The 27,944-nt window shown below is 55.3% G+C and overlaps 3 protein-coding genes across 3 annotated transcripts; 1 reads left to right on the top strand and 2 right to left on the bottom strand.

Annotated features, from left to right (window-relative positions):
- Positions 1-65: 65 nt before the first annotated feature.
- On the bottom strand, positions 66-14,140 carry GBA2 (glucosylceramidase beta 2). Its single transcript, XM_066569592.1, has 17 exons — positions 13,950-14,140; positions 10,029-10,120; positions 9,706-9,821; positions 9,383-9,601; positions 8,301-8,540; positions 7,952-8,054; positions 6,526-6,679; positions 6,119-6,244; positions 5,832-6,016; positions 5,387-5,491; positions 4,632-4,739; positions 4,010-4,161; positions 3,752-3,858; positions 3,466-3,608; positions 3,055-3,170; positions 1,058-1,249; positions 66-973 (listed from the first exon to the last, which is right to left on the bottom strand). The coding sequence occupies exons 1-17, from the start codon at positions 14,138-14,140 to the stop codon at positions 746-748; spliced, it is 2,577 nt and encodes an 858-aa protein (XP_066425689.1). The 3' UTR covers positions 66-745.
- Positions 14,141-14,555: 415 nt separating this feature from the next.
- On the top strand, positions 14,556-25,379 carry RGP1 (RGP1 homolog, RAB6A GEF complex partner 1). The gene is made up of 9 exons (XM_066569070.1): positions 14,556-14,615; positions 15,251-15,390; positions 18,696-18,832; positions 19,176-19,259; positions 22,757-22,906; positions 22,986-23,132; positions 23,508-23,635; positions 23,877-24,054; positions 24,278-25,379. The coding sequence occupies exons 2-9, from the start codon at positions 15,275-15,277 to the stop codon at positions 24,499-24,501; spliced, it is 1,164 nt and encodes a 387-aa protein (XP_066425167.1). The 5' UTR covers positions 14,556-14,615; positions 15,251-15,274; the 3' UTR covers positions 24,502-25,379.
- Positions 25,380-26,257: 878 nt separating this feature from the next.
- MSMP (microseminoprotein, prostate associated) lies at positions 26,258-27,710 on the bottom strand. Its single transcript, XM_066569728.1, has 3 exons — positions 27,599-27,710; positions 26,848-26,956; positions 26,258-26,447 (listed from the first exon to the last, which is right to left on the bottom strand). Exons 1-3 carry the CDS (start codon positions 27,708-27,710, stop codon positions 26,258-26,260), a joined length of 411 nt encoding a protein of 136 aa, XP_066425825.1.
- Between the last annotated feature and the right edge of the window lie 234 nt (positions 27,711-27,944).

The following is a 27,944-nucleotide window of genomic DNA, read 5'->3' as shown; positions in this document are numbered from 1 at the left end:
AATTGCAAGAGTTCCCTCTTCCAATTTGATCCTGTGCCAAAGAAGACACCAAAGAAGAACAAGAGTAGACAGCTGGATAGATTTATTAAGAACTGAAGTGATTTATCCCCTTTCATGTGCTCCACTGCCTGCCCCCGGCACCAGCAGGGAGGGGGCCATGGTACCAGACCAGGACCTGCTTCTTGGGCTCAGATTGTCACTGTCCAGGGAGCCGGGTCTCCCCTGGGGATTGTATCTGCCACAGGCCCTGCTGGGGCAGAGCCAGTCAGAATGTGCAGTGTCACCCCAGGACAACTACAGCATCCGTGTGCCTGAGTGCACCACTCCAATATCTCACACACACATACACCCACACCCTTTTCTTTCCCTGCAGGACAGCTGCCCACCTCACCCAGCCCAATGCCTGCAGGAGAGAGGTCTCCTGTGCCTCTGGGCAAGGTACCAGCTGCAGTTTGGGATGGCTGGGGAGCCTGCAGGCTGTCAGAGCCCTGAGCGATAGGGAAGGGGAGGCACAGGCTCCAGCAGCAACTCCTTAAGCCACCACACTCTGAGGATATATCCCCCACACCTCTGGTCCCCCCTTGTGCTCAGCACCAGCAGCTGGAAGCCCTCTGAGGTCAAGGGCATGTAGTGGAGGTAGGGAAGGAAAACAGCAATGTGAGTACTAGCACAGAGAGAGAGGGGAGGGTCCCTGCCTGCCATCTGCACCCCCCAACCCGTGGTGCCCTGCCCAGTGCCACGAGGCTCAAGGGTGGCTGTGGCCCTGGGCGAGCTGTGCCAGTGCCTGTGCCCGGCCAGCCCGGCGCTCCAGGGCCAGCTGCATGCTCCAGATGCTGAGGGGCCGCATGTAGGCCAGCGAGCGGTACACCTTCTTCTCCCGGTAGGCCTCCGGCGTCTGGAAGGCCATGCCCAGCCGCTCCCACACGGTCCGGTAGCAGCCCTCCGCCGTACGGAAGCCTTCCTCCACCATGCCCTGCACGAGAGGGAACAGCACCATCAGCTCGCCCACAGAGCACACCCTGGTGAGCATAGCAGCAGCAGCATCCTCCCTGCTCACCTCCTGGATCATGGTGGCAGCCAGGGAGTAGACCACGCCGACCCAGACCTCGTTGGACTGCACGCTGGAGGTGTCGGGCACGCCGTCGGGTCTCATGCCGTTCACGGCGCCCATGGTGCCGCCCGCAAAGCCCAGCACGTTCTTCTCGAAGATGGTCTTGAGCGCGCTGAGGACGTGGCTCTTGGGGAAAACCTGGGCGGACAGAGACGGGCTTGGTGCTCACGTGGACCCCTCAGGCTGGGGCTGGAGCAGGATTGAATTTTCCATGAGGAAAAGGGCAACACAGTTCACTGGGTCAACAGACACAAATGCTCACCTCAAAAAATAACAGGAGGAAGTGAAACATCTCTTTCCCCAAAAGGTTTAAAAAGCCCCTAAAATACTTTAGAGACATGCTGAACCACATTCCACGTTGCTCAAGAGGACGTTGACAGTTCATCTAACTAGCTGATCTCCAGAAACAGCTTCTCACCCACAATCACTGGCCAAGCCCCTTCCCCATCGCTTGTGGGTTTGCTCTGGGGGCCTGGCCAACCACACCATCCTCATCTACTTTATGGTTGTCACTTGCAAGGGAGACAAGAGCCATGGGGCTCATCAGCACAGCCCAGCAACATGTCAGACATTTATTGTCAGTCTGGTGACACCAGAGCCAGGGGAAGCAGAGGCTGGGATGACACCAGACACAACCTTGCCAGGGAAGGCTGGGCAGTCCAAAGCAAAAGCAGCAAATCCCTTCTCTCTATGCTCAAGCCAAGCATCCCTGCAGACATTTTTCCCCACTGTGGCTCTGGAGATAAGCCCAGGGGATGCTGTGGGAATCAGTGAAGGGCTGAGGTGCCCTTCTCTGGCAGAAGCTTTTGGGCACACTCTCTTCAAGACTGGATCACAGACAGTTCTTACATCTCATTTCTGACTTGTTCACTGCTGACTTGTGCACACAAGGCCACACACCAAGGCCACGTCAATGAGCTCACAGACAGGAGTGATGCCAGCCAGGCAATGGAGCAAAATACATGGAAAAAAAATCAATGAAATGTCATAGTAACAGAGGAATTCAGCAGTCCCACCTGCAGTCAGCTCAGAGCTCACCAGAGAGCAAGGACAAGTGCCACCTTCAGCAGCACCACGCTGAGGCTGGGGAGAGGCAGGCCACATTCTGGACTGCACCAAATCTACTGTTTCCTCCCCAAAAGGAGCTGCAGGAGGGATTTACTGCAGGAGGGCTGGGCCAGACCCTGCCTGGAGCCCCAGGCACAGCCCCAGCCCCACACTGGGTTAAACACAGGAGGGAATGAGCAGCTAAAGTCACCTGAAGCTCCCCTCTGATTTCCCAACACACAGTGAAGTGGTTTGTCACCCTCCCAAAGACAAAGCCACTCCTCCCTTCACTCAGCTGAGGCCTTGGCCTGCTGCCCATGGCCACCAGAAAGCTTTGCTGTGACAGCAGCCATGGGGTATAAATAACCCAAGGGTTCTGCACTGCCCCTCTCTCTTTAGGGTGTTGCAGCTCTGAGCTGTGGCTCAGTGGCTGCTCTGAGCATCCCAGCAGACATGAGGAGGCTGCAGCCAATTCTTCTCTTGCAACTGAAGAGCAACTTATTCCAAGCCTTCAGGACTTGGAATAAGCCATGGATCCCTCTGATATTAATTTTGGACTTTTCAGGGCAGCAAATAATGTGGAAAGTTTCATATAATTTTTTCTACCGTTTTAAAACAAATAGCACCTTGCCCACAGCAAACCCCACTGGGGCCAAAGCTAGCTGCAGTTACACATCCCTGCTTGCATTGCCTCTCTCTGAGAGGGTTCTGGTCTAAGATGGATTCCACTGTACCCATCCAACAGCCTCCACTATGGTGTGCAGTGTGAGAGCCGGCAGGTGCCTGCCACATTAGCCCTAAAGTGTAACCCCCAGCATGTGCCAGCCCTGCTGCTGCTTCCCTCATGCCACAGGTCCCATCTCGCCACAACCACACCAGGCAGCCCCTTCTCTTACCTCAAACTCCCCTTGGTCCAGACCACAAGCTCCAAGAAACCACTGCCCAGCACACTGGTCTGACATGATGCTGATGGACGTGTCACTTCCACTGCTATCATAGTTGTAGTATTTTCCTAGAAAAGGCAAGAAACAGTTTAAAAACAATAGATTAAGATACTGGCTCATGTGAGCTGTCCCTACACACCTCCCTGTGTGGCAGGAGCACAGCTGCTTTTTCCACAAGACTCTTCTCCCTTTCCCACACCTATCCCTTCCTAGACACCAGCTCCTTCCCCTCCCAGCTTGCAGGGACAGTATCGCCCCTTCCTTCCCCCATTCCCCACAAGGCTCCATGATGCAGGGAGGAGCCACTCCCTCCCAAGGGACACACGGCCAGCTGAGCGTGGTTCCCCACTGCTGAGCACCCACCATTCCAGAGCATCCTCTCAAACGCCTCCTTGCCCTTGTTCAGGATGCCCAGGTATTTCTGCTGGATCTCAGTATCCCCAAGCACCTCTGCCATCTTGCACATCATGCAGACTGCAGCCAGCCACAGTCCGCCACAGTAGGCACTGCCAGAGCCAAACGAGAGGAACATCAGCAATGTGGGACACCTCAAGGGTTCAGTGACAAATGGGATACAAGGGCCCAGCTCTGAGCTATGTCCCCTCCCCACAGACCCCCTCTCCAACCCCCATGTGCCTCTCTTGCTCACCTGGCTCCGTGCACCACCCACGCATCGTACGTCTGGTCAGCAAAGCCTCCGTTTTCAATGAGCCCGTCGTTATCCGTGTCAAACTTCAGCTCCGACTCCATCACAGCCTGTGGGAGAGGCAGGACATGGTCACGCAGTCCTCACATCCTGGAAGCTCCTCACACTCTGCTCGGGAGCATCCATCCTCTCAGGAAGCTGCTTGGCTCCTGAAGTGGGAAGTGGGGAAGGGTGACGGCCCACAGTCTGATCTCCCAGTACCTGGCACACTGGCCACATGTCCCGCAGGTACAGGGAGTCATGGGTCAGGTAGTAGTCACGGTACACCTGCAGCACAAACTTGAGGTTGAGGTCCTTCCAGTCAGCAGTGTCGTGCATCAGGTAGGCATTGACACGCTGCCATGGCTCGTCACCTAAACCAGGACAGAGCAGATGCAGCAGGGCAGCAAGCAACAAACATCCCTCCTCCTACACGGGAGCGAGGACCCAAGGGTACTGTGATCAAACAGCACTGAAATATTTGTTGTAGCCTGCGCCATCTCCAGCGAGAACAGCCCTCCGGCTACTTCCCTCTGTCTCCCTTGTAAAAGATTAATGCAGCACGGTCTTCATCACCACCCCACATCATCCAGGTTTCCATTCCCAGAAAACATAGAATCACACAATCATTTAAGTTGGAAAAGACCTCTCAGCACTGCTAAGTCCACTACTGAACCACATCCCTAAATGCCACATCTACGCTTTTAAATACACCATGGATGGTGGCACCACAACTTCCCAGGCAGCCAGTTCCAATGCTTGACAACAATAAACAGTGTATTTCACGCACTATACCCTTTTCCCACAGCTTGGCATCCCCTCTGCTCCCCCACAGACCCCTCACCTGGGTCCCCAATGTCGTGTGGCACCACATTCTTCATTTTCACCTGGGCTGTCTGACCACACATCAGGTACTGCCGGGGCTGGACATCCTCGTTCACCACAGTGACAGCTGCAGAGGACACAACGCAGGACAAGTAAGAATGAGAGCAAAAACAGCTGCAGAAAGGACCAAGCATAAGCACAGGCAGAGCCACCAGCACCAGCACATCAGGCTGCCCTTTGGAGCTCCAAGATCACAGCCCTCTGCAAAGGGCTGAGGGGACAGGCTGCTCTCCATCCCGCACTCAGCAGGGGATATGAAACTGTCACTACCCCCTTAAGGGAGGGCTGGGAAGGGTACCCAGTGGGCTCAGCCCTACCAGAGCCCAGCAAAGGGCTGTGCTCCACACCCCTACTCAGGCCACCGCCAAGCGGCCACTAAACACAGCCAGAGCACTGGGAGTCTGCAAACAGCTCCATGTCTCCTCTGCAAGGGGTAAGGACAGAGCTGGGAAAACCAGGGGCTCCCCCAGGGCAGGCAGAGCCAGCTGGGCACCCCCAGCATGGCAAGAAGGTGCCCCCAGTGCTGGGCACAGAGCTGCTGGGGCAGCAACATTCCAGGGCTGCAAGAGCTGGGCACAGCAGAGCGGCCGGAGGGGGCTGCTGGCTCCAAGGCACACATCTCTGCAGCAGCAGCAGCAGCTGTGCCCAAGGCTCTGTCCCCTCCCCAGGTGAAGCCCTGAGCAGGCAGCAAGGCAGGGCTCTGGGGACACTCACCAATGTCATACTGCAGGCTGATCTGCAGCTTGGGCCACAGCATGATGAGAGCAAAGGAGGCGTAGAAATGGACATCGTAGGTGTTGTACATCCGGTACTCCTGGCCTGGCAGGACAGGGCAGGTGGTGAGGCAAAGGAGACTGCCATGGGCAGGGGACAAGGGGCAAAGCTCCTCCCTCCACAGGGCCCTGGACAGGGGCATCTTCCCCAGCACGGACAGGGGCTCCCATTTCAAGAGGGTTTCATTCTCTACCCAGAGCACCAGGCATGTGCAGAACACTCCATGCCCTATCCTTCAGGGCTGCAAGGGCTTTTCCTGGGAATAGCACTGCCCCCTACCCACTGGAGTGTGAAAAACACCCCCATGGCAAGTTCAAAACACATGGCCACAGATAATGGGAGGAGGGCTTGAGGCTGGAGAGTGCCTCACGTCCTTGTGAGTTACCTTCCAAATAAGCAAACCTTCCGTACTCCCGCAGGACAGGGAGGAGGTGGGAGAGCCCCGCCCCCGCCGGCCCCTGCAGCTCCTCGGCACGGCAATCAGGGGGCACCTCCATCCAGATGGTCCCTCCATCCGTCAGGAAGTAGAGCTCATTGAACAGGGCTGACTTGTACCAGGAAGGCAGCTGGCTGCGGGAAAGAGGGAAGCTCAGCCTCGGAGGCTGAGGTGGTGATGAACCTGTGGCAGCCAAGCCCAGGAGGCCACTGGGAAGGTGCTCCCATCTGCCCTACCTGTTCTCCAGGATGGGATCCTGCCACGCTTCGATCTTCCTCTCCCACTCCTCGTAGTGTGTCAGGGCGTAGTGGGACAGGGCAGGAGCAGCATCGCCGTTGCTGCCAAAAAACCGGGTGTACCGCCTGCCAAGGAAGGGTTTGGTCAGCACCCTGTGGGCTCCACCTGGGAAACCCCCACAGACACCACAGAGGGACACTGGACTGCAGAGAACAGCAGAACTCAGCTGCTACTGCAGGGGCATTGGGGAGCAGGGGCAGGACACAGGGTCCTCTCCCTGAGGTGGCAGGGCCACAGCCACCACGAGTGTGTGGCAAAAGGTCCCCTCATAGTACACAAGTCAGGGAGGAGGGAAAACAGAGCTCTGGGGGCATGAGCCAAACACCAGTGGAGAGAATACACCTACCTGAGGTGCAGCTTCTCCTTGGAGCCAAAGTGAACACAGGGCATGTCCCAAGCCAGGGCAAACTCCAGCATTTTGTGCCCATGGGCAGGCACCCTACAGCTGGCACACACTGCTGCTGCTGTCACCTCCCCCTTCTCTGTCGGCCTGCTTTTACCTGCCAGGAAAAATTAAGATATTCTTAAGCAACCAAGGAAGACCAAAGGGAGGGTAACTGAGGTTCACACACACCTTGAGGGAGATGAGAGTGGGCATACCAAAGCTCCTGTACAACCTGGAAGGTACAGCCCAGGGTTTTAAGGGATGATGTCACCGCAGGGGAAAAAAACCTTCCATGGGAGGAGTGGTTAAAAGGATTCAGTCATCCAAGAACAGGAACAGATCAGGCAGGAAAAGCCACCAGGCATGAATGGAAGCTACAGAGTATCCCATGACTCTGTATCTGCACTGCAGTCAGAGACATTGTGACTTTCTAGGGATAGTCATCGTTTCCAGCTTTCCGCAGGGCGTTTGAGACACTCTGATATTTAAGAAAAGCCCTTAGGTGGCTGGATAATTATATGCTGGTTCTGACATGTGTACAAGGTAAACTCATTAGAGCAACATAAGCACAGATCCAGACTATGATAATGTCTGGCATGCATGAAGAAAAACCACATCCCAATAACCTGGAGAGCTCTGAGTGCATCTAGACAGGAAGCTTATTTTTCTGGAAAAATTTATATAGTAAAAACTTCATTTATGTAATTTAAGCCTCAAGAAATCTTACAAAGACCCAGCATCACTAGTTTGTCAGCATCATCCTTGTTTAAAAACTGACAGACATTAGGGAAATGGTCACCTTTTATGGCAATAGGAGGTGAGTACCAAAGGCTGGAGATGCCACCCTGCTTCAAGGCTCCTCCCAAGGGAGTGAGCAGAGACCTGAGGATGGATGCAGAATGATCAGAAGAGACGTTCAGAGAACTGTTACAGTAGGAAGAGGACAGACAGTGATGGCAGTACTAAACCCCAAGCACTCTTAAACGCTGGTGGTAACAATTCCGACAGGACACAGCTACAGCTCATTTTATCTGGAAACAAGGAGCTATGGGAAGGGGGCTGGGCAGCACGCTGGCTTCCTAGCAGAAATCTCAATTCAGTGTGCAACCACACACAGAATAATGAGATACTGGCGCGTGTAACCAATACCCAAGAACAGCCCCAAAGTGGTATGAACAGCGTTTGGAGAACCACAGCAAGGACAAGCAGTAGGAAGTCTGGATACAGCCTAAATTGGGGAACAAGCCACAGCATCCTGGGGAGATTTTGAACAGCCAAGGAGGCTGGAGGAAAGAGCTCTGCCCTGGCTGGGGTGCCCAGAAGCAGCACGGCCACCCACTTGCCCTGCTCCCCCTGCACCAGTCCCACGGAGGATGGAGGCACTCACCAGGGGGTGAATCCAGCCTGCCATCCTGCAGGAGGTCCTGCCACACCTCTCTACCCAATCCCGTGGGATTGAATGCCGTCACATGGGTGACTCCCGTGCCAGCCTGAACAAGGGAAGAGCATCATCAGGGGCTGCTCCTTTGGAGGAGAAGATTCATGCTCTCCCCTCCCCAGTACCACCAGCAGGACGTGACACTCACTTCTCATGGGCTGCCCAGCAACTCGCAACTCGTTGCCTCAGCCGCTCTCCTGACACCATCCCCAAAGCTGCCTGCAGGCAGCTGCCCCACATGCAGCAGGGCTGCACAACCTCCCCAGCAGGAGCCCCAGCAGCAGGGCCAGCCCTTTACCTTCTCCCGGGCAGAGATGGCCAGGGTGAAGGGGTTCACAGGCGGGCAGTGGTGCAGCAGGACCCCAGCAACCCGCTGGCCATCCTTGTGGAAGGTGAAGGGCTCGTTCCAGTGCCCGCCGCTCCCGGCCTCCGCCGCTCCCGGGCCGTTCTGCAGGCTGAACATGATGGACACCTCCACGTCCTCATCCCTCCCGTTCTCCACCTCCCAGATGAACACTCCCACTGGCAAGCTGGAGTCCTGGCGGAGATGCACAATGCTGCCTCCAGGGCTGCTGCTCCACAGGCAGCTGCCCCAGCATCCTTTCCCCCCAGCACGGGACACCACGCAGGATGCAGCGGCAGCAAGAGCACCGGCAATGATAACTTGGACTTGGAGTCTCTTGCCAGGCTGAGGAGCAGCAGCAGGAGCAGAGGAATTTGGGAGGCAGGCAAGACAAAATTCCAAAGAGGAGCAGCCATGGGCTGGCAAGCAGCACGCCGGGCAGCAGAGGGACAGAAAGAGGCCTTTAGGGCTCAGCCTAAAGGGCGTCTCATCGCTCACCGGCTGGGCAGGCTGATACAGGCTCACGGGCTGCTGCAATGCCGGGGTAAGAGGAAGGTCAGACGTGTCCCAGCACAGCTGCCACCCTCGCCTGGGGCTGGCAGCCGGCACGGGCAGCGCTGAGCCATCCCTTGCTGCAGTGCCGAGCTCCGGCACGGCTGCGGGGCTGCCCCCACCCGCAGCGCTGCTGAGAGCGGCCGTGGGGAAACGCTGGGAAAGCGGCGAGCAAGGAGCTCTGCCCTCGGGAGCGGGGAAACGCTGGGAAAGCGGGGAAACGCTGGGAAAGCGGGGAAACGCTGGGAAAGCGGCAGCGAGGAAGCACCTCGGGTGCATGGAAATGCTGGAAAAGGCGCTAACAAGCATCTCTGCCCTCGGGAGCGGGGAAACGCTGGAAAAGGCACTAAGAAGCATCTCTGCCCTCGGGAGCGGGGAAACGCTGGAAAAGGCACTAAGAAGCAGCTCTGCCCTCTGGAGCGTGGAAATGCTGGGAAAGGCGCTAACAAGCAGCTCTGCCCTCGGGGGTGCCGTCACCGCCTTACCTTATAGTCATGGGGGATGACGGGCGAGACCTGCCGGCAGGTGAGCACCACCTGCTGCCCCGGCAGCTCGTAGACCAGCCAGGCACGGGGGTACAGGGCATGGTAAAAGGCGTAGTGGCCGCAGTAGCCCCAGTTCCAGCCCTGCAGGCTGCTGGGTCTCTCCACGGACAAGACCTGCTGGTAAATGGTCTGCCCCTTGCACCGCAGGCACACTGTGAACTGTGGAGGAGAGGAGCACGTTCAGGGCATGAGAGGAGCCCTGTGGCAGATGTCCCAACCACCCAGGCTGCTGCAGTGACTGTCACTCCCCTAACAGACCCTACCTGGTTGGCGATGACCGTTTCGTAGTGGTAAAGGCCAGGGTTCAGCTGCCAGCGGCAGAACTCTCCCCGCCAGCCACGGGTGATGGTGCCTCCCCCGATCCCGCCCAGCGGGCACCCTGGCAAAGACACCAAGAGTTAGCAACCCCATTCCTCCCCCAGGTGGCACCTGGCTCAAGAACTCTCCCCCTGCATCTCTGCAAGGCAGAGTCACTCAATATCGCCCAAATCACAAAAGCTCCTTGACTCACTCGTTCCATCTAGCACCCTGACAGCCCTGTGTGAACCCCTGCCCACCCCAGTGCCCAGAGCGGATGGAGGCTGACCATAGATCTGCTGCAGAGGAACAGCACACAAGAGGTCAATGAAGGCCTTTTTCTTCTCTATCCGGGTCTTCTTGACCCACCACCTGAAGTACCTGTGAGGGAAAGAGAAGTATTGAAGAAGTGAGGAGCAGGCAACACCATCCTTTCATTGTCACTGGGCAGGATGAGCACAGGTTGAGCTTTCCCTCCTTTTAGAGGTGTACAAGAGGAACCCATGCCCCATGCCCATGGCACAAGGAGGAAAAAGGCTCCATTACCCATCTGGAGCATGCATCACTCAACAAGCACAAGCAGGCAGAGTTCAGGCAGCTCAGGAATGACTGCAAGGGCAACTCAAGAGCAGGACTCCCAGCTCATTTAGCACAGGCTTTCCCAGACATTCATGGAGAAGTGGGAATGCACACAAGGGCCACCACCACCCACATGCCTGGTACACAGTGTCCTGCTAAGGAAGGCCTGCAAGCAGAGGTGCAAGCCCAGTGGAGATACACACTGCCCCAGGGACACGAGCCTTGCTGTTCCACCTCCACTTCCCCACTGCCACACACCACCACTTCATCAGGGGCAGAGGGCACAGGGCAGCCCTGCCCTGGAAGTGGTGATGGTTGCTGTCTGCAGCTGGCAGGATCCTGGGGACTTGCCTCCATCCACACACCAACTGCACAGACCAGCACTGCCCATCAGATAATTTCTCACCCAAAGGTCTGGGAATCAAGACACCCAAACAGGGGCACAGCTGCAGCTGGGTGTGCCAGCACCACTGCAGGCAAGAGGAGCAGGGCCAGGCTCCGAGTCAATGCTTGTAAAGTACTGGCTTTGGCTAATAAACTGCCCCAAGTTAAGCCTCCTATACAGACACAATTAGCACATGGAAACCAGCTACCAGACCAGAAGCTGCTGAACCTTGCCCAGCAAGCAGTCAGGTAGGACCCGGCTGGCAGCTCCATGGCCCTGGGTGCCAGGCGGGCAGGAGGGACACAGGAGCCCCCACAGTGAGCAGTGTCCCTGAGCTATCTGCAGACATCCATTCCATATTGCTGAGCAGAAAACCAGCCCAGCCAGGAGCACTCAGCCTGTCCTGCCCCTGGTTGCGCAGGATGCAGAGCACAGGCGATGGGCAACAAGCAATAATTCCCTGGGGACATGCACACCCAGGAGCAAGGGGGAGAGGCTCTCCCATGACACCTGTAGTACTACTCTTCCCAAACTGAAACAACCCACAGTTGACTTTTTGGCTGCTCATTGGGCATTCACCTTTATTCACCAATATCTAAGGTCCCCAAATCCCTCTCAGGGTGAGATTTTCTGGGCTGTAATCGCACAGAACCTAACTGCAGCCTGCTTTCCACTCCTACAGACCCAGCTTTGTGTTTGACTGTCTGTGGATGTTTTGCTTACAGGGGTTCAGGACATGATGAGAACCAGCCTGTCCTGCTTGACTGCCCTGAACCAGGGCCTGCCACTATCTTCCAGCTATATCTGCTGCAACTGCTCTTCTCCAGACAGGACAGTCCCAGCCTTACCCCGCCAAGGCGAGGTTTTGGCAGTGCTCTCTCTCTCTCTCTCTCAAGGAAATGATTATTATTCTTTTTCAACCCAGCGTCAGGGAACCAACCCAGCTGCTTCCCCAGCAGGCTTCTGGCAACAGGAAATAAGGTGCCCAGGCAGAGTGGCTGCAGCACAGCCTAGCAGGGCATCCTGACTTCTTGGAAAGGAGGCAGGAGATGGGTTTCAGGAAGCAGTTTTTACAGGAGAACACAGTGGAATGACTTTGGGTTTTATTGCCACTGCCAAAGTCATTTTACCATCTCAATATGCAAACTCTTCTCCTGCCAGCTTCTCCCAAAATCATGCAAGCCAGGAGGAGAAGCCCAGTGATCGATGCCCAATTGCTGGCTATTAACAGCTCTGCCAGGGCTGCAGAATAACAAGGAGAAAGACTTTGCATTCTGCAGCACCAAAAGCCCTGCCAGGGCTGGAGGGCATTTTCTTCTCCTTCAAATTGGCAGTGGAGTTAAAACCTAGCTGAACATTACTCAGCTGATCTGGATTCATGGCATGACCCCTCTCAGGACACATGAGCCACCTCTGCAGAAACCTACCTGCACCTCTTCTCCTGCCTCGCCAGCCCCAGCTGAGCACTCTGTGCAGCCCTTTCTTTCCAGACACACGTCCCCCACAGTTACCCTGATTAACAAAAAAATCCTGCACCAGAGCTGTCAACACCCCCAGCCACATCACCTGCACCTAGCACTGGTGCTGCAGAAGAGGGCACCCTTCATCATGTTTAATTCAATGCAACTATGTCAACCCAGGATGTTGTGGCTCCTCTGCTGAGCTCCTCTGGACCAGGATGTTGTGGCTCCTCTGCTGAGCTCCTCTGGACCTCCTGAGCCCAAGCAGTGACCCCAAGGTGCTCCCAGTGGCTACAAGCACCTGCACCAGGTGACTTTGCACTTGATGCACCAAGCCATGCCAAGTTTTGAGAACATCCCTGGCACAGAGGTCACTCAGGAAAGGGCAGGCCAATCTGCAGGGCTTCACAGATCCCTGCACCATGACACAGAACTGAACTCCAGGTTTCTCTTGCAGCACCAGCACCCAGGTTTCCATGAGCTGGCTGCCCCAGCCTGGCAGCTGCTGAGATGCCCACCGATGCCTGGAGCATGCAGCCTTCTATATATCCTCACATCCCTGAATGGGCTGCCCTTTCAGCCAACAATGTTGGCCTTGGGGTTTAAATCAAAACCACGCAGGTATTTCTCATGACCCTAGCACGTTGTCTCCTCTGCTCTTGAGGCTGGAATCTCCTCGCAAGGAAGCTCTTGCCGTGGCAAATGTACTTTGAGAAAACAACCAAATTACTTCCTGAACTTGAACAGGAGAAGAGGCAGTAGTTTGACATCAAGCTTCCTGCTTTCAAAGACCTTTTCCTAGGACTGATACAAGGCTCTTCCAGACTTCAATGAGAACAAGGCCAGGATCACCTCTCCTCCCTGCTCACCCCACCAGAACTTCACGCTTTCCCAAATGCTCAGCTCATCCCAACCTGCTGCAGCAGCTTTTCCAGCAGCCTTTATCTCCGGTGCATGACCCATGCTCTCCCTTTCCGGGTGCCCAGGCTCGCACTGGGGCGTCTCAGGTCAGACCAGCATGCCATGCACCCCGAAGCGATCCAGAATCTGCCCTTTCATCCAGCTTTGCAGGAACCAGCTTGGCAAGTGGCAGCCTCCAAGGACACCAGCAGAAAATGGAGGCAGGAGTCATAAATCCAGCACAAGGAAATAAGCGATGCCGTGGCAGGTCTCCGCGTTCAGCGTGGCGGGGGCACAAACACTGCCAGCACCCGGACTCCGGCGTTAAAGGCTAAAACGACACTCTGGCTTTACAGGCGTGCTCCCCGTCGCTACCTCCAGCTCACCCCGACGCAAAGCCCAGAGAGGTGGCCCGCTCCCGAACCTGCCACGGCACACAGCGTTCCAAGCCCCTCCCAGCTGGCCCCGGTTTAACCTCCAGCTGCCAGCACTGGGGAGTGTGCCGGGGAGGATGCGGCAGCGATGAGCCCCAGGTGTGGGAAACGGGGGCCCCCATCCCCAAGCGATGCCCCCAATCCTCCCAGCTCCCCCGTGCTGAGGAGCCCAAGCGCCGGGTGCTGCCCCTTCAGCACCAATTACTCCCGGTGCCGGCGCCAGGAAGGCTGGAGACTGCCGGCGCCTCAGGGCAGGAGGAGGGCGGCTCCCGCCAGCCCGGGGCCTTCCGTGATCCGCCGGACTCTGCCTCTCCGTACACCGGGACATCCCCGGTGCCTCCCCGGGGCGAGGCCCCCGCGGCACCGAGCGGCTCCAGCGCAACGCCGCGTCCCCCGCGGGACGCCCTCCCTCGTCCCGGTGCGTTCCCGGCCCCCTCCATCCCCCGCCGTACCGCAAGGCGAGGCCGACGTGCCGCAGGACATCGCGGAGCGGCACGTCCCCGGCGCCGTAGGGCTGCCGCAGCTCCTCGAAGCTGTGTGCCAGGCAGACGCGCCAGCCGTCCGCCGCCACGCCGCGGCCCTGCGCTGCCCCCTCGTAGCGCCGCATCAGCGGCCACTCCACCGTCTCCTCCACCGCCGCCATCGCCGCCCCCCGCCCCGCGCGCGCCCTCTTCTTCACCGCCCCGCCCCGCCCCGCCCGCGCCCCCGGGGCACGGCGGAAGCACGGACCCGCCCCGCCGCCGGTCCCCGGGGCTGCCCAGCCGAGCGCGGCCGAGCGCCGCCGAGCAGATTCCGAGAGTAGCCGAGCGCTGAGCGAGCTCTGCTGAGGGGCGTGCGAGAATTGCCGAGCGCAGTCAGGGAGCTGCCCGTGAGCCGACCGAGGGTGCCCGAGTTGTGACCGAGTGTTGCCGAGTGTTCCCGAGCGCTGCCCGAGCCTTGCCGAACTAGGCCCGAGCTTTGCCGAACTAAGTCCGAGCCCTGCCGAACTAGACTCGAGTCTTGCCGAACTCTGCCCGAGCGCTGCCGAACTCTGCCCGAGCGCTGCCGATCCCCGCCGAGCGGCGGGGGGGAGCCGGGCCTGCAGTGGTGGCGGACGGCGAGCGCGGCCTGTGCGGGTGGTGAGTGGGCCCGAGGCGGGAGCTGCGGAAAGGTTGCGGCACTGTGTCCCTGATCCCTCGGGTAGAGCTGTCCGTGTATGGGTTTACGTTCGGGACTGCAGGGCTGGGGTGTCAGGGCTGTCCTTCTCACCGTCGCGGTGTGTCCTGACCGCACTTCCTTGCCTGTGTGGGCCTGGGAGGAAGATGTGTGTGTTTGTAAAGACGGGGCTGTGCGTGTTTCCCCCCACACCTCCTCTGTGTGTGTGTGTGTGTGTCTGTGTGCCCATTCCCCCTCAGTTACATGGCCCAGCCCTCTCTCTGTGTTTCTGTGACGGCATAAGGGGGAATGGCTTTAAACTGAAAATAGATTAAATATTTAGATTAAATATTAAGAAGAAATTCTTTTCTGTGACGGTGGTGAGGCACTGGCACAGGTTGCCCAGACAAACTGTGGTTGTTTTATCCCTGGAAATAATGCCAGGCAGGATGGGGTCTTGAGCAGTCTGTTCTGATGGGAGTGGTGGGAGGTGTCTCTGCCCATGGCAGGGGAGCTGGAACAAGATGGTCTTTAAGGACTCTTCCACCCCAAACCATTTGGTAATTCCTTGAATCTATGATTCTGTGATAACGTGCCCAATGTTGGCTTTTTTTGGCAGGTGTGCAGCAGGACTGTCCAAGCCATGATTGAAGTGGTGGCCAAGCTGGGCCGTGGGCCCGTGTTCCTGGCAGGGGAGGTGCTGGAGTGTGTGATCACCTTCACCAACCCATTGTCGGCCTCGTCCACCTCTGCCAGCAGGTACAGGAGCCTGTGCCAGTCCATGCACAGAGCCTCCAAGTGTTGGAGCTGTCTGGGTCCCTCCAGAGGGAACAGCCCCCTCTCCTCTCTCTAGAGTAGTAGTCATGGCTGCATTGTAGGGCAATGGTGCCAGCTCAGCCCCTTGTGATTTCCCTACTCAAGGCACTCCCTTAAGGAAGCCTTGCATCATCTCTCAATTTTGGGGGCGAAGCTGAGGTGATTATGCTGGTTTTGTGCCCCCAAGAAGTAGACAAGGAAGGAGGTATGCAGTTAGAGATTCTCTGTTGCTCAGGTGAGCCCTCAGTGACAGTGACTGGCAGAAAATGAAGCCAAACTGGCTGTCAAAGTGGGCTCTCTGGTCACACCAGGGTGACAGTCCCACACAGCAGCATCCAGGCAGCATCATTATTTCCTGCATTTGTGGAAGGAGCGCTCTTTTATCCAGCAGTGCTGGACAGATCAATGTGATCCCTGCCTCCAGAGGTGGCAGACAAAGGGTTGGGTCTGAAAGGGGCACCTTCTGCAGCCACATTTTCTGCAGTGGCCCAGCCCTTGAGCACTGCATCTCCCCTTCTCAGTGCTGAGGAAATGTGAGAAGATGGGAGCTTCCCATATTGGCTCACAGGGGGTGACTCTGTGTCACAAGTAATCACCCAAAGCCTTCGTGTCCGCTGAGTGTGCGGCCTTGTCTGATTCCTTAGGGAGTGGAGAGTGCTTTCTCATCTTGAGTCCTTCCTGGGAAGTGCCTGTTTCCAGGCCAGTCAGGTTCAGCATGTTTTCATCACCAGGATGATGTTCACATGTGATTGTTTTGCTGGGCCCACTCACAGTGCCTGCAGTCTCAGCAGCAGAGGGCTTCTGTATTTATTGCCTTCCTTAACTTTCCATCTTTTCTTCCTGTTTCCTTTTGGCTGCTGAGATCAGGTTTCAAATTCAGCTGTGGCAGAATCATCCAGCTTGCCAGAGTTCTGTCCTCTGTGATGACAAGATGTCCTGTGTTTTGTCTGCTTCTGAAACATGTGGGACTGCAAGGGTACCAGGTGGCATGGTTTGGGGGGGTTTCAGTGTACTCATGAGAGCTTCATTTAAAACTTCAGATGTGTTGTGATCTGTAGAAGACTGCCTCTTGAAAAAGAAAAGTTTTTAAAATAATAAAAAAAGCCCCAGGTGATCAATGGGGCAAGACCTGGCTAAGTCAAATGAGTGGTAGCAGCGAATAGATTGGTGGTTTGGAAAATGAAGCTGTGGGTTGTGTAAAGGCAGAAGCCAGATCAAAGCAACGGGCAGAGAGACCTGTCAGAGCCTGGGAGGTTTTGGGGCTGACAGGTGGAGGGACAGCAAGGCCTCCTATTGAAAACAGGGGCAGGAAATTAATTTAATTAATTTGACGTGGAGTACAAGAAAAAAATCTCTTCTACCAGAGGTTGCATGGAGCGTGTCCCGTGTAGGCTGCAGGAGTTGTTGGGGAAGGTGAGACTGTAAGGAAGTGACCTCAGCACCAGTGCAGGATCCTCCACTGCTGAACAAGCACTAGCTGAGCAAGCCAGCTCTGCTGGCAGGAAGGGACATGCAAATTTTGTTGGGACATCTGGCTAGAAAAAATGAAAACAATCCAGTGGCATGTTGTAAAGCTATACTGAAATAGAAAGAAAAAATACTGAAAATATGGTGTTTGAAGGTATTGTAATCAAGCTAAGCTCTAAGCTTATATAAAATTAGCAAACATTGCCTCAAGCAAGAGCAGTTCTCTGCTTCCAAACAACAGATACTTTACAAGAAAAAAACATATGGCAGCCCTATGTCAGTTGTTACCAGAAAAAGCCATGCTGGTACTTTTGAAAATGCAGAACTACAGCTGTAGGGCTCAAAGCAACTAGGTATAGTAACTGAGGTGTGCTTGGGTAAGGGCAGCCAGCACATACAAGAGATCAAATAGCACATCATTAGTCAGCTGACACAAATACAGCACACCTTTTTCCCTAGTTCATCTAGACCTTTAACTGCTCTGATGTGTCACATGGAGGGACATTCGTGTGCCACAAAAAATCCCTGTGCCGCCTAGAGCTCTGTTGTTGGTGCTTACTAATCAGATTGTGATGTTAGAAAACACCAGAGGAACTATTCACTGGCTAAACTATAGAGACCACTATTGAAAAAATAAATAGAGGAGTGATTTGGAAACTGAAAGGTGTCACTAGTACCATGGGAAGTGCCCTATGGAATGGCTGATGTCACAGCAGAGTCCAAAACATGAGTCTGTTTTTTGTGCTGGATGCGTGGCCCTACATTAATTGCTGGGGCTGTACTGAGGGGGGTCAAAATGACACCTTTGCCTCTCCTATTGCCGTCAGCAAAGTCCTTGCATAAGGACGTGTGAGTAGGTCCTAATGAAAGACCCAGGAGCATCCTCCTTTGGTCTGGCACAAACAGCAGCTGATGTTCTTGTTGGAGATGGTGCTGTGGGACCAGAGAAAGCATGTCTGTGCCTACCTGCTCTGAGGAGTGTTGGGCTTGGGGCATCTCTGTGCTGTGGGCAGGGACATCTGAGCCCAGGCTGCAGGAATTTGTTGCTTTAGAATTTACCCACTTCCCTAATGATTGTGTTGTCACCAGAGTGCTGATCTGTGCAAGAGCACAGAGAGATTTGTGGCTTGGGATTTAACTCCTCATGGCTGAGAGTCCTGTGCCAGGGTCCACGTGCAGCAGCTTGAGGTGTCCTCCCAAGAGTGCATGAGTGGCCATTTTTAATCTGTGGGTGATGCAAAAGATGAACAAATGAGTAAGGCTTTGGACTGGATCTTGAAACAGTTGATCTCAGCATGTTGGCTGAAAGATCCCTGTGAAGTTTTGCACAAGCCCCCTGGTCTCTGGTCGTCATAGAAGGGGACAGGGGCTCCTGACCTCTGCTGCCTGTTGTCCTCTGCCATGAGTGTACAGCACGTTTCTTGGAGCAGATATGTTTTATCATGCCATGTCAGTGCTATGCTGATGGTGTTGTGGCTCAGATCGCAATTATTGCTGCTTAAAAAGAGTCCTTGGGCTGCAGAGCCAGGCTTTGGGTGAAGCTGTTGTCAGCAGCTGGGGAGGAAGTGGCTTTGAGTCAGCTTCCCAGCTTGAGCTTACTCCCAAGGCTTGTTTGGAAGGGGACTGTGAGGGTAGCTTCAGTAACAGTGAAGCAACACCTTCTTCCTTCCAGACAAGCAGTCCTGCATGGAGCTGAGCTGACAACATTGCTCTTCTCCCAGTTCCTGCCTGCTGTAATTGAGGTTTAAAGCAGAGATATGAGTGTTGCTCTTTGCTTTCAGTGAGATGCTGGCATGGGCCAGCGCCCAGATCCACTGCCAATTTCACGCCAGCGAGAACCGGGTGGCACTCCCTCCCTCTGATGGCAGCAAGCATGATGTGCAGGCAGAGAATGAGACTGTCTTTGTCCCCAACAGAGGTGAGTGCCACTCCTGCCTGTCACCCGGGTAGGGACAGTGAGAGCACAGTGAGCAGGAATCAAGCAGCAGACCACTATGTGTGTCTCTTGATGCAGCATGCATCAGGAGTACAAAGTTGTGTTGCTTTCTTGGTGATAGATGTTATGGGACATTGTTAATACTGAAATCACAGTGACAGTTGTTTGTCCAGCTGCAGTGGCAACGTCTCATAATATGACCAGAGCAAGAGATGCTTCCTCTCTGGCTCTCTTCTCCCTGTTCCTCCTCATGGGGATAAAGCTTGACTGACCTGGACACAGCCTGAGGTTGTGCAGCATTCACGTGTTTCTTATTCTCTTCCAGGAGAGCGGGGTCAGTGTATCCTGTCAACACCACCAAAGATCCTCTTCTGTGACTTGCGACTGGATCCTGGGGAGTCCAAGTCCTGTGAGTCCTGTCTCCTCTTCCCCTGCTCACAGAGCTCATGTCTGGGGAGCTCTGCTTTCAAAACTGGCTTTGCAGACCTGAGTGCTGCAAGTGTGAGGTCCTGGTGCTCACAAAACGTGGAGTGCTTTGGTTGGAGCATGAGTGCTGAGGAGCTGCTGCATCATCCAGAGTCTGTTCTCTGCTGTGCTTGGGCTGTGTACTGCAGTGTGTCCCCTGGCCTGGGGCCTTTGCTGCAGGTCCACTGTGTAGCTGCAAGGCATTAAACTTTTGAAATACCTAGTTGCAGCAGAAGGAATGGCTACACACACTTCCATTTCCTTGCCTTTATTTCTTCAGTCACACTGGTGTATTCTTGGAATTTAGGCTGGTGTCCTCCAAAGGGTTGTGCTTCCTCTTCAGGTTGTGGCTGTCCTGGAAATAAGAGTCTTCTAGTTTTCCTGCTATGAAAGTGAGCACTCCTCATCTTCTCTGGTCAGAGCTCTCCATGTTTGAGTAGATAGCTGTGGAAAGAGCTGAGTATGTGCTGTTCTCTCTTGGTTGGTGGCTGTGTGACCCAGCCTGTTCAGGTCATGTCAGATCTCCTTTGCATTCCAGTGGCCTGTGATTAGCAGCAGTGATGTTGGGCCTCTCAGGCTGTGCATGGAGAGCTTTGCTATTTTCCCAGGGATCTGCTGGGAACGGTTGATGGAGACCTCTCATACTGCAGAGCACAGGGAGAGGATAGACAGTGCTGGGGTGGGCTCTGCTCGATCACTGAGCTCTCCAGAGCTGGAGGTGAACCTGCAAGTGAGACCAAGCAGCCGCAGGGTTGGGACATGCTGGTTTTGAAGCTGTGTCTCCTGCCTTTCTCGCTTTGGAGGGGCCTGACTGGAGGGAAAGGTGGACCTGGTGAAACCAGGCTGGCTTGCCTTGGTGGTTAGTGGGGTGGGGCAGTGCCATCGTGGGGCTGTGCCCCTAAACTGCAAAGCCTGTTGTCTGAAGATGTTTAGTTATTCACTTATTATTGTACAGCAGCATGCTGGGGAAAGGTGGTGCCACGCCAGCAGGAAGGAGGAGGCAGAAACCTTATCTGGCCCGAGGCTCACCTGGATTCTTCTGTGTTCCTTGCTGCTTGCAGGTTTGGGGCTGGAGCATCCATTCCCTGGGAGCAGAGGGAAGTCCCTTTTCCTGGCATACTTTAGGCAGGTTGGGCAGTTTCTGGGATAACAGATCAGTGACGACAGCCCAAGTTCCAGGTGGCTGGGATGGATTGAGGGATTGACTGTGCACTGGCTTAACAGGCAGAAGCTGTTCAACCCCCAGCCAAGCTAGGGATTTTCTACCCTTTCCAATGACGTCGTGATGTGTGTGTGCCCTCTTGCCTCTGGGTGGCACTGGCACAAGCAGCCTGCATCTGCCTGGTGCTTGGGCACAGCTCCTCTGGAAGGACACAAACTCTCCTATTCTTTGTGGTTCCTTGGCTGCACAGTCCAGCCTTTCCCCTTTGCTGTGTGATTCACCTGTTTCATGTATCACATGTGATGTGGCTGCATGTGGCGCTGCTTTTTTAGCACTGAAGTCCCAGGCTGTATCACAGCCCTGGTCTCGTTCCTGCCAGGCTGTTCAACACCGAGCCCATCAGCCTGTGGTGCTGCTGCTGTCACGTGAGACTGCAGCTGGCACACTTGCAGACCATTCCTGGGGTCTCCTGCCAGCTCCATGGAGGGAGAGCTAAGGCTGTGTGGGTGTGTGTCTTAATTCTTCATTTCCTGTTTTTCAGAAGTTTTGAGTTTTGCTACGCAGTTTGGGAAGGGGAAAGAAAAACCAAACCAGAAAACCCAAGAAATCTTAATTCTGCTTCAGCAATGTACCGTGTTATTAAACTGCAGCCAGAGCTGGCACATACAGCTGAGGTTGTGTCAGACTGTCTCTTGATAAAAGGACTTGTTTTCATTTGCTGACCAACTTATTCCCCAATACCTTACTCTTGTTATGGTGCCTATATGTTGAGGTTGACTCATATCCCAGCCCTTTGACACGTGGCCCAGGCTGAACTCTTTAAGTTTGTCACCATGAAGCTTTTTCTCAAGTCCTCAAATAATTTCTGTGGCTGTTTTGCCTCCACTCTGGTTTTGTAATACCTTTAAAAATTTGGTAGATCACAGAGAGGGGAGGAAATGGAAGCAGCCTGGACACAGGCCAGAAGGCCAGCCAGAGGGCGCAGCAGGTGGGTAAGGAAGGCATTTGTAGTGCAGGAATGTGCTTCCTTCTGGGATATGCACGGAAGCTGGGACTTCCTGAGTCTTGACATTGCTGAGCCGGGTAGCAAACTGTCCATTCTTCTCTGACTGTAGTGGTCTCTGCTCAGATTATCCTCACTGTGCAGGAAGGTCTTTGTGAGCCCTCTTGTTGAGGGTATGGGGGTTACAGAAGTCTGCTTCTTTCCTTGGAAATGTCTGATTTTCCTCCCTGTCAGGGTAGTTCTCTGTTTTATCTGCACCCTTGTCCAGAAAGAGAGACTTGTGTTTTAAGGTGTGACATCCTGTCGCCACTACACACTAGCACAGGCTTTTTTCTTCCTTCCAGTCCTGTTATTTGAAATCCAGAAGTTATATTTAAAATGTAACCCTAACTTTTAATCTAAGCCTCAACATTCAGTGTGTGCCAGACATGGGAAGGATCTGTGGTTTCAGAGCAGGATGCTGCCCTTCCTCTGGCAGGGCGTATCTGCATTACGGTGGGCAAGCCAGAGGGGTGGAGACTTTCCACAGTTCACTGTTTGTGTCTTTCTTGTTTTACAGCATGTGGTTTGGGAAAGCTTCAGAAGTGTTCACACTGTGTCAAGAGGCATTGGGGTTTGTGTGGTGGCCAAGGAGCTCTAGGAGGGCTGAATGTGGTGAAAGTACCCAGAGCTCTCAAAGTCAGAGACTTTGTGATCTAAGTCATCAGCTTGTCAAGGGGGACAAACCACAGGTTGATGTGAAGGTTTCAGGAATTGTTTGTTGATCATTTAGCTGCAGTCCTTCAAAGAAAAACACAGGAGGAAACTTATTTGTTGCATAGTTTGAGGGTTTGTGTAAAGCAAAAGCAAAAGAGGCATGAAGTGCTGATCAATACCTGCATGGGACAGGACCTGGAGGAGGCTGTGCTGTGAGAGAGCTGGAGTGCACAGAGGCAAATTTGGGTTGAACTCATGATGAGTAAGTTTAGCTCTCGTGGTTGTATTCCTGGATTTTACGTCTTTCACATTCTTTGGAGACAAAGTTTGTGTGTGTGGTTGTATGTGCTGGAAGCAGTATCTGGATGATGGTGCATGTGATGTGGGGAGCAGTGTGCCTGGTGCAGGGGAGCTGGATTGTGCTTGGCTGCTGGAGGAAAGAGGAGACAGCAGAAAGCACCAGGCTCTGTCTCTAGCTCAGCACTGCTGTTCATAACACTTGGTGCAGGGAGCCTGCACACAACAGTCTGCAGGATCTTCCTTCTGGCTTTGGAAAGCAAATTTTCTGCCCTCATTGCAGATTCATACTGTGAGACCCTGCCTGTGGATGGCCCGCCCTCGTTCCGGGGGCAGTCTGTGAAGTACGTGTACAAGCTGACCATCGGCTGCCAGCGTGTCAACTCCCCCATCAAGCTCCTGCGCGTGCCCTTCCGCGTCCTTGTGCTGCACGGTAAGGCCACGCACTGCCCTCCCTGCACAGGCAGCCTGGGCTGCACCCTGCCCTGCTGATGCTCTCACTTCCTTCCCAGGGCTCAAGGATTACCAGTTCCCACAGGATGAGGCTGTTGCACCCTCAAACCCCTTCCTGGAGGAGGAGGAGGGCTTGAAGAAAGACTCTCGCCTGGCAGACCTAGCGACAGAGCTGCTCATGGTGGCCACCTCCCGACGCAGCCTGCGTAGGTCATACTCCCTGCTCAAACCTGCTGTCCTTCCTAAGAGGCTGGTCATGGAGAACATCTCAGGGCCAGCTGCAAAATATTTCTCACTGACAAAGTTCCAACTACAGCTGTGTAGCAGCTCTATCAGGGCCTGCTTGGGTCAGAGCCTCCTAGCCAGTCTCAGGCTGTTCCTACTTCAGACTGAGAGACCCTCTGCCCATGGCACATGGCAGCCAGTGTGAGGTTTGCCCGTGCTCACTGCAGAAATTTCCCAAAGGATATACCACTCTAGGGACCTGAACAGGAGGCATGAGGTCATGTCATTAACGCAGGGCACTGCACAGAGCAGAGCCTTGTGCTGCCACAACCCTTTTCCCTCTTCTTCCTCTACAGACCTGTATAACATCAGCAACACTCGTGGGAAGGTGGGGACGTTCTGCATCTTTAAGACTGTGTATAAGATTGGAGAGGATGTCATTGGGACCTTCAACTTCTCAGAAGGAGATATTCCATGTCTGCAGGTCATTGCTGTGTCCGGGATTACTGGGGAGAGGCAGGGGTTTAAGGGTGAGGGATGTGGAGAAGGGTTTGGGGTGGCACTGGGCTGTGAGGGTTTCTGGTGGGACCCAGCTGGCGTCTCCTTGTAGTCTGAGGAGGACAGTGGTCCAACCCCAAGCTCATTTGGAAAATGGACCCCCCCAAGGCTTTTCATGAGGTGTGTATGAGGTTGTGAGAGCAAGCACCCTGCCAATTGCCCTGCAGTTCTCAGTGAGCCTGCAGACAGAGGAGAGCATCCAGGAGGAGTTCCAGCGCCGGCGGGGGCAGCCTGTCTCCTTCACCGTGCACGCCCGCCATCAGGAGTCCTGCCTGCACACAGCACAGAGCAGCTTCAGCCTGCCCATCCCCCTCAGCTCAACCCCAGGATTCACCACCAACATCGGTTAGTACCCACCAGGGAAGGGACACACCCCTGCTTGTCTCTACAGGAGGACTGTGATGTCCCCAACCCTGGCCTTGCTCAGCAGAGCTCTGTCCCTTGGGAGGGAGCCGGCCTGTGTGAGTGGGGTCATTTGCTGTCCCCTTTGCCAAGGCAGACTGTGCTGAGACAGTTGCTGTCCCTGGCACTTGTGGGTGTTATGTGCTGACTGCCCTCTTGCCCACAGTGTCCCTGAAGTGGAGGCTACACTTTGAGTTTGTGACTTCTGGGGAGTCAGCGGGGACTTGCTTGGTTCGTGGGAGCCAATCGGAGGCTGTCACCTGGACTGGGGTAGAGCAGATGGAAGTGGACACCTTCAGCTGGGACTTGCCCATCAAAGTTCTTCCCACCAACCCCATCCTGGCTTCCTACGTATCTCAGTTCTCCAGCACTAACTCCATCACCATCTGACTTAGGAGAGGTTGTTGGCTTGCAGAGTTGCAAGCGCGTGCCACCAGTGGGAATGGCAGGCAGGGCTGTCACCAGTGTGCTGTGGTGCACGCATCCCAGTGTTCCCTTGGATCCATCTGTGATGGCCAGGTGGGCACCAGACATATCTGTCCTGTCCATGGTTGGAAAAATGCTGCTTGATGCCGTGTCTTGTGCTGCAGCCCCCAGCTGGAGCTGGACCCTTCCTGCCTGGGTGAAGGTGCAAGTCCCAGCACTCAGCAAAAAGAAATCTGTCTTCCCAGGGAACCGCTGATGTGCCTTGGTCTCGTATGGGGCTTCCAAGAAGAGAAAGGCCCATCCCAGGGAAGGGAGAGGGGAGCTCTTCCAATGAAGCTTCATACCACACTTGGGTGAAGGCTGTCCCCTTACAGAGACCCTACAAGCAGAGGTCTGGCATCCAGGTGAAGCACAGTGGCCACCTGGGCTGGGTGAGACCCTTCTCTCCTGCCCTGGCATGTGTCCTGCCTCTTGGAGAGTTGTCCTACACATGGAATCCAGTGCTCCAGCCACCCCCACCTGGAGGAGGCAGGTGGTGGCAGGCCAGCCTGTGCTCCTGGCATGTGCTGGTGAGCAGGATGCATGCCTGTGCTGGGTCAGTACAATTGTGATTATTCAAAACTGGGCAGCACTGAGCCCCTGGGCTGTTGTCTGCCTGGGCTCCTGGTGTGCGCTCCAGCATCCTGCTGGTCTTTGGATCCTTGGGGTGCTGCAAGGAATGCATGCTGTGCATCCAAGAGCTGGCACAGAGATCTCCCTGCTCAACAGCCAGCTCCCCATTTTTACTGAACTTTCCAATGAACTTTCCTCTTTGCATGGAAATGTAATAAATATCTGAATGTGCAAAACTCGGCTTTCCCAAGAGCCTTATTCCTACATTGTTCCCGGTGCTGAACACATCCCACCTTCTACAGCAATCACAGGCTGGAGACCTCTTTGTTCAGTACCTTTATTGCAAGAACAGAAACATCTACACAAGGCTCTGCACAACACAGGCATGGCACCAGCTGGGGCAGCTGCCAGGGTGGCTGCCTCCACCCTGGCACTTGGATTGCTTCTGCTTCTCCTGAACCCTCCCCACCCTGCTCCCCTGCCACTGGGGATGGGGCTCTCCCCTGGGGACATCCTGTTCTGCCACCCACCCTGGGCTGGCTCTGTTGCAGTGTTGCCCAGGGCTGGCCTACAGTGCCAGGGACCCCAGGAGCTTTTGGAGCAGGGGCATTAGTGGTTCCAGAGGTGGGTTGTGCCCCTTGCACTCCAGGAGCAGAGAAGGGGCTGGACAGGGTGTGGGGATCCTGCACAAGGTGCTGTGGTGACCCCAGGGAGCTGCCCACAGCTGCTGTGCAGAGGAGTGCAGGTCTGGGAGGGAGTAGGGAGCTGCTTTGCTTGGGGCTGGGTATGGGAATGCAGGACTGCCATGGAGCAGGCTGATTTAGTCCTGTAGCCTTATTTTAGTCACTGAAGGTTTTCTGCCCACCTGGAGGAGATCCTGTAGAATCTGCATTTCCACGGTGTGCAGAACACCTCACAGGGAGGACGCCCTGGTTCAGGAAGCTGAAGGCAGAAGCAAGGCTTGGTACCATGGTGTGTGGATAGTGGTTTCCTTCGGAGGTGCGGGCGGTGATGCCTCTACAGGGTGGGTGGGGCAGGTCTGGAGCATGCGGGCGGTGTGCTCTGGAGGGGAGGGCGGCGCTGAGGAATGCGGGGCGCTGCCGAGACTCTATCTGCTGAGCCCCGCACCCAGCACCTTGTTCACCAGCGGCTCGGGGGTGCTGGCCGAGCCCCACTCGTGCTCCACGCTCTTCACGCACGGCAGGCTGGGGTTGGCTCTCTGCACCACCGAGATCTGGCAGGTCTGTGAGTCGTAGTGGGCCTCGCACCAGTCAGGGAAGTCGATCGGGTGCTGGGTGCTGTGGGAGAGGGCACGGTGCCGTCAGGACCCCTGATTAGTGCCAGGGGGCTGCTAACTGCGCTGGGTGGCTTCCTGTTGCCAGCCCCCTGCACAGGGTGTCTTCCAGACCAGCTCAGGCAGGCTGGGACACGGCTCCTGGCCCATCTGGGCATCTTGCTGTGCCAAAACATCCTTTCCAACTGCCCCAACTCACCCCACCTCCCTCAATGCCCTGGTGGGGTCCTGCCCACCTCTGCCTCTTGTTCACCAGGACCTCGGGCCCGCAGCCCTCCCAAGGCTCTGATACCAGCTGCATTTGCAGCCATCAGCTGCATTTGCAGCCACCAGACACCTGCTGCTGCAGGGGCAGGGGGCTGTGGTGGGAGGTGACAGCCCGCCCAGCCCGGCCCCTCACTCACGTCTCACAGCAGCCCACGCCAATGGGGTGCAGGCAGGTGCAGAGCAGGCAGTTGGTGCTCAGCCACGATTCCCCAATGGAGAACTGTTTCCCTTCGTACTCACAGGGAGCTGCAAAGGAAACAGTGATCATGAGAACACATGGGCCTGTGCTGAGGGTGAGTGGAAGCCTCCTGGACACCCCTGTGCCCTGGACAGGGACAGAAGTACCATGAACCTCTCACCCACCTTGTGCTATGGAAGATATATGGTGGTCTATCCACCATCCTCCAGGCATGGAATGCCCTGTCATCTCTCATGGGTGATATACCCATCCATCCTCTCCTGGCCCTGCCTTGTGGCTCTCACCACTACCCCATGGTCTAGAGCAAGAAGCAAGTGGCTCTTGCTTCCCTGGAGAGGACAAATCCAGCACCCCTCAGGGTCTGGGCATTTCCGGAGCCCTGGGAGGAGACAACAGAGGGATGATGAGCTGCCCTTGTCCCTTTGCTGCTAGTCCCACACATTCAGCCCCAGCCAGGCACCTGCCAGGAGCCTTCATGGCCCACAAAGCTGTTTCTCAGCCAAAGCCCTGGGGAGCTGTTCTGTGGTTTATAGACTGCTCCTTCCACTCACCACTGGCCCATGATCCCATTCCTGAGCTCAGCACAGTCCCTTCCATACTTCTCAGGCATAGGGAAGAGCCCTGCCATGCTGGGAAAGCTGAGGCCTCCTCTTCCCATCAGCCTCTTCCCATCTCACCTCCCCACTTACCTTTAGCCTGGAAGTAGCATTTGGCCTGGGAGCCCGGCAGCTGGAGGAGGAGGGAAAGAAGCAGGCAAAGCCTGCCCCAAGCACATCTCATCTTCTGTGCTTGCATGGCCATAGATGGTTGAGCTGGACTTGTTCGCTTTGCTTCTCTATTGCCTTTGCTCCTTTGCCTTCTCTTTCTCTTTCTCCCTCTCTGCCTTTTTAATGCTCTCTTCCCCTGATCCCAATGAGAGATATTTATAAAGTTCAGCTTTACGACGCTGGCCACCAGCTGTGCCCCACTGGAAAAGTTGTAAAACTCATTTCCTGATTTGAAAGGCATGAAAACAAGAGGTAGGATCAAGATTTT

Source organism: Molothrus aeneus, chromosome Z (genome assembly GCF_037042795.1).
Source record: "Molothrus aeneus isolate 106 chromosome Z, BPBGC_Maene_1.0, whole genome shotgun sequence".
In the NCBI taxonomy this organism is placed as follows: domain Eukaryota; kingdom Metazoa; phylum Chordata; class Aves; order Passeriformes; family Icteridae; genus Molothrus; species Molothrus aeneus.
Note: the sequence above shows the minus strand (reverse complement) of the source record. Positions and strands in the feature narration are given on the sequence as shown.

Coding starts and splice junctions, on each gene's coding strand:
- GBA2 (XM_066569592.1), bottom strand. CDS start 14,140: ATGGCGGCGGTGGAGGAGACGGTGGAGTGGCCGCTGATGCGGCGCTAC. Junction 5,492..5,831: donor AAGGTTTGCTTATTTGGAAG/GTAACTCACAAG, acceptor CTGTCCTGCCAG/GCCAGGAGTACCGGATGTAC. Junction 3,859..4,009: donor ACATGTGGCCAGTGTGCCAG/GTACTGGGAGAT, acceptor CCTCTCCCACAG/GCTGTGATGGAGTCGGAGCT.
- MSMP (XM_066569728.1), bottom strand. CDS start 27,710: ATGGCCATGCAAGCACAGAAGATGAGATGTGCTTGGGGCAGGCTTTGC. Junction 26,957..27,598: donor ATGCTACTTCCAGGCTAAAG/GTAAGTGGGGAG, acceptor TTTCCTTTGCAG/CTCCCTGTGAGTACGAAGGG. Junction 26,448..26,847: donor GGCGTGGGCTGCTGTGAGAC/GTGAGTGAGGGG, acceptor CCTCTCCCACAG/CACCCAGCACCCGATCGACT.
- RGP1 (XM_066569070.1), top strand. CDS start 15,275: ATGATTGAAGTGGTGGCCAAGCTGGGCCGTGGGCCCGTGTTCCTGGCA. Junction 18,833..19,175: donor TGTCTTTGTCCCCAACAGAG/GTGAGTGCCACT, acceptor ATTCTCTTCCAG/GAGAGCGGGGTCAGTGTATC. Junction 23,636..23,876: donor GAGATATTCCATGTCTGCAG/GTCATTGCTGTG, acceptor ATTGCCCTGCAG/TTCTCAGTGAGCCTGCAGAC.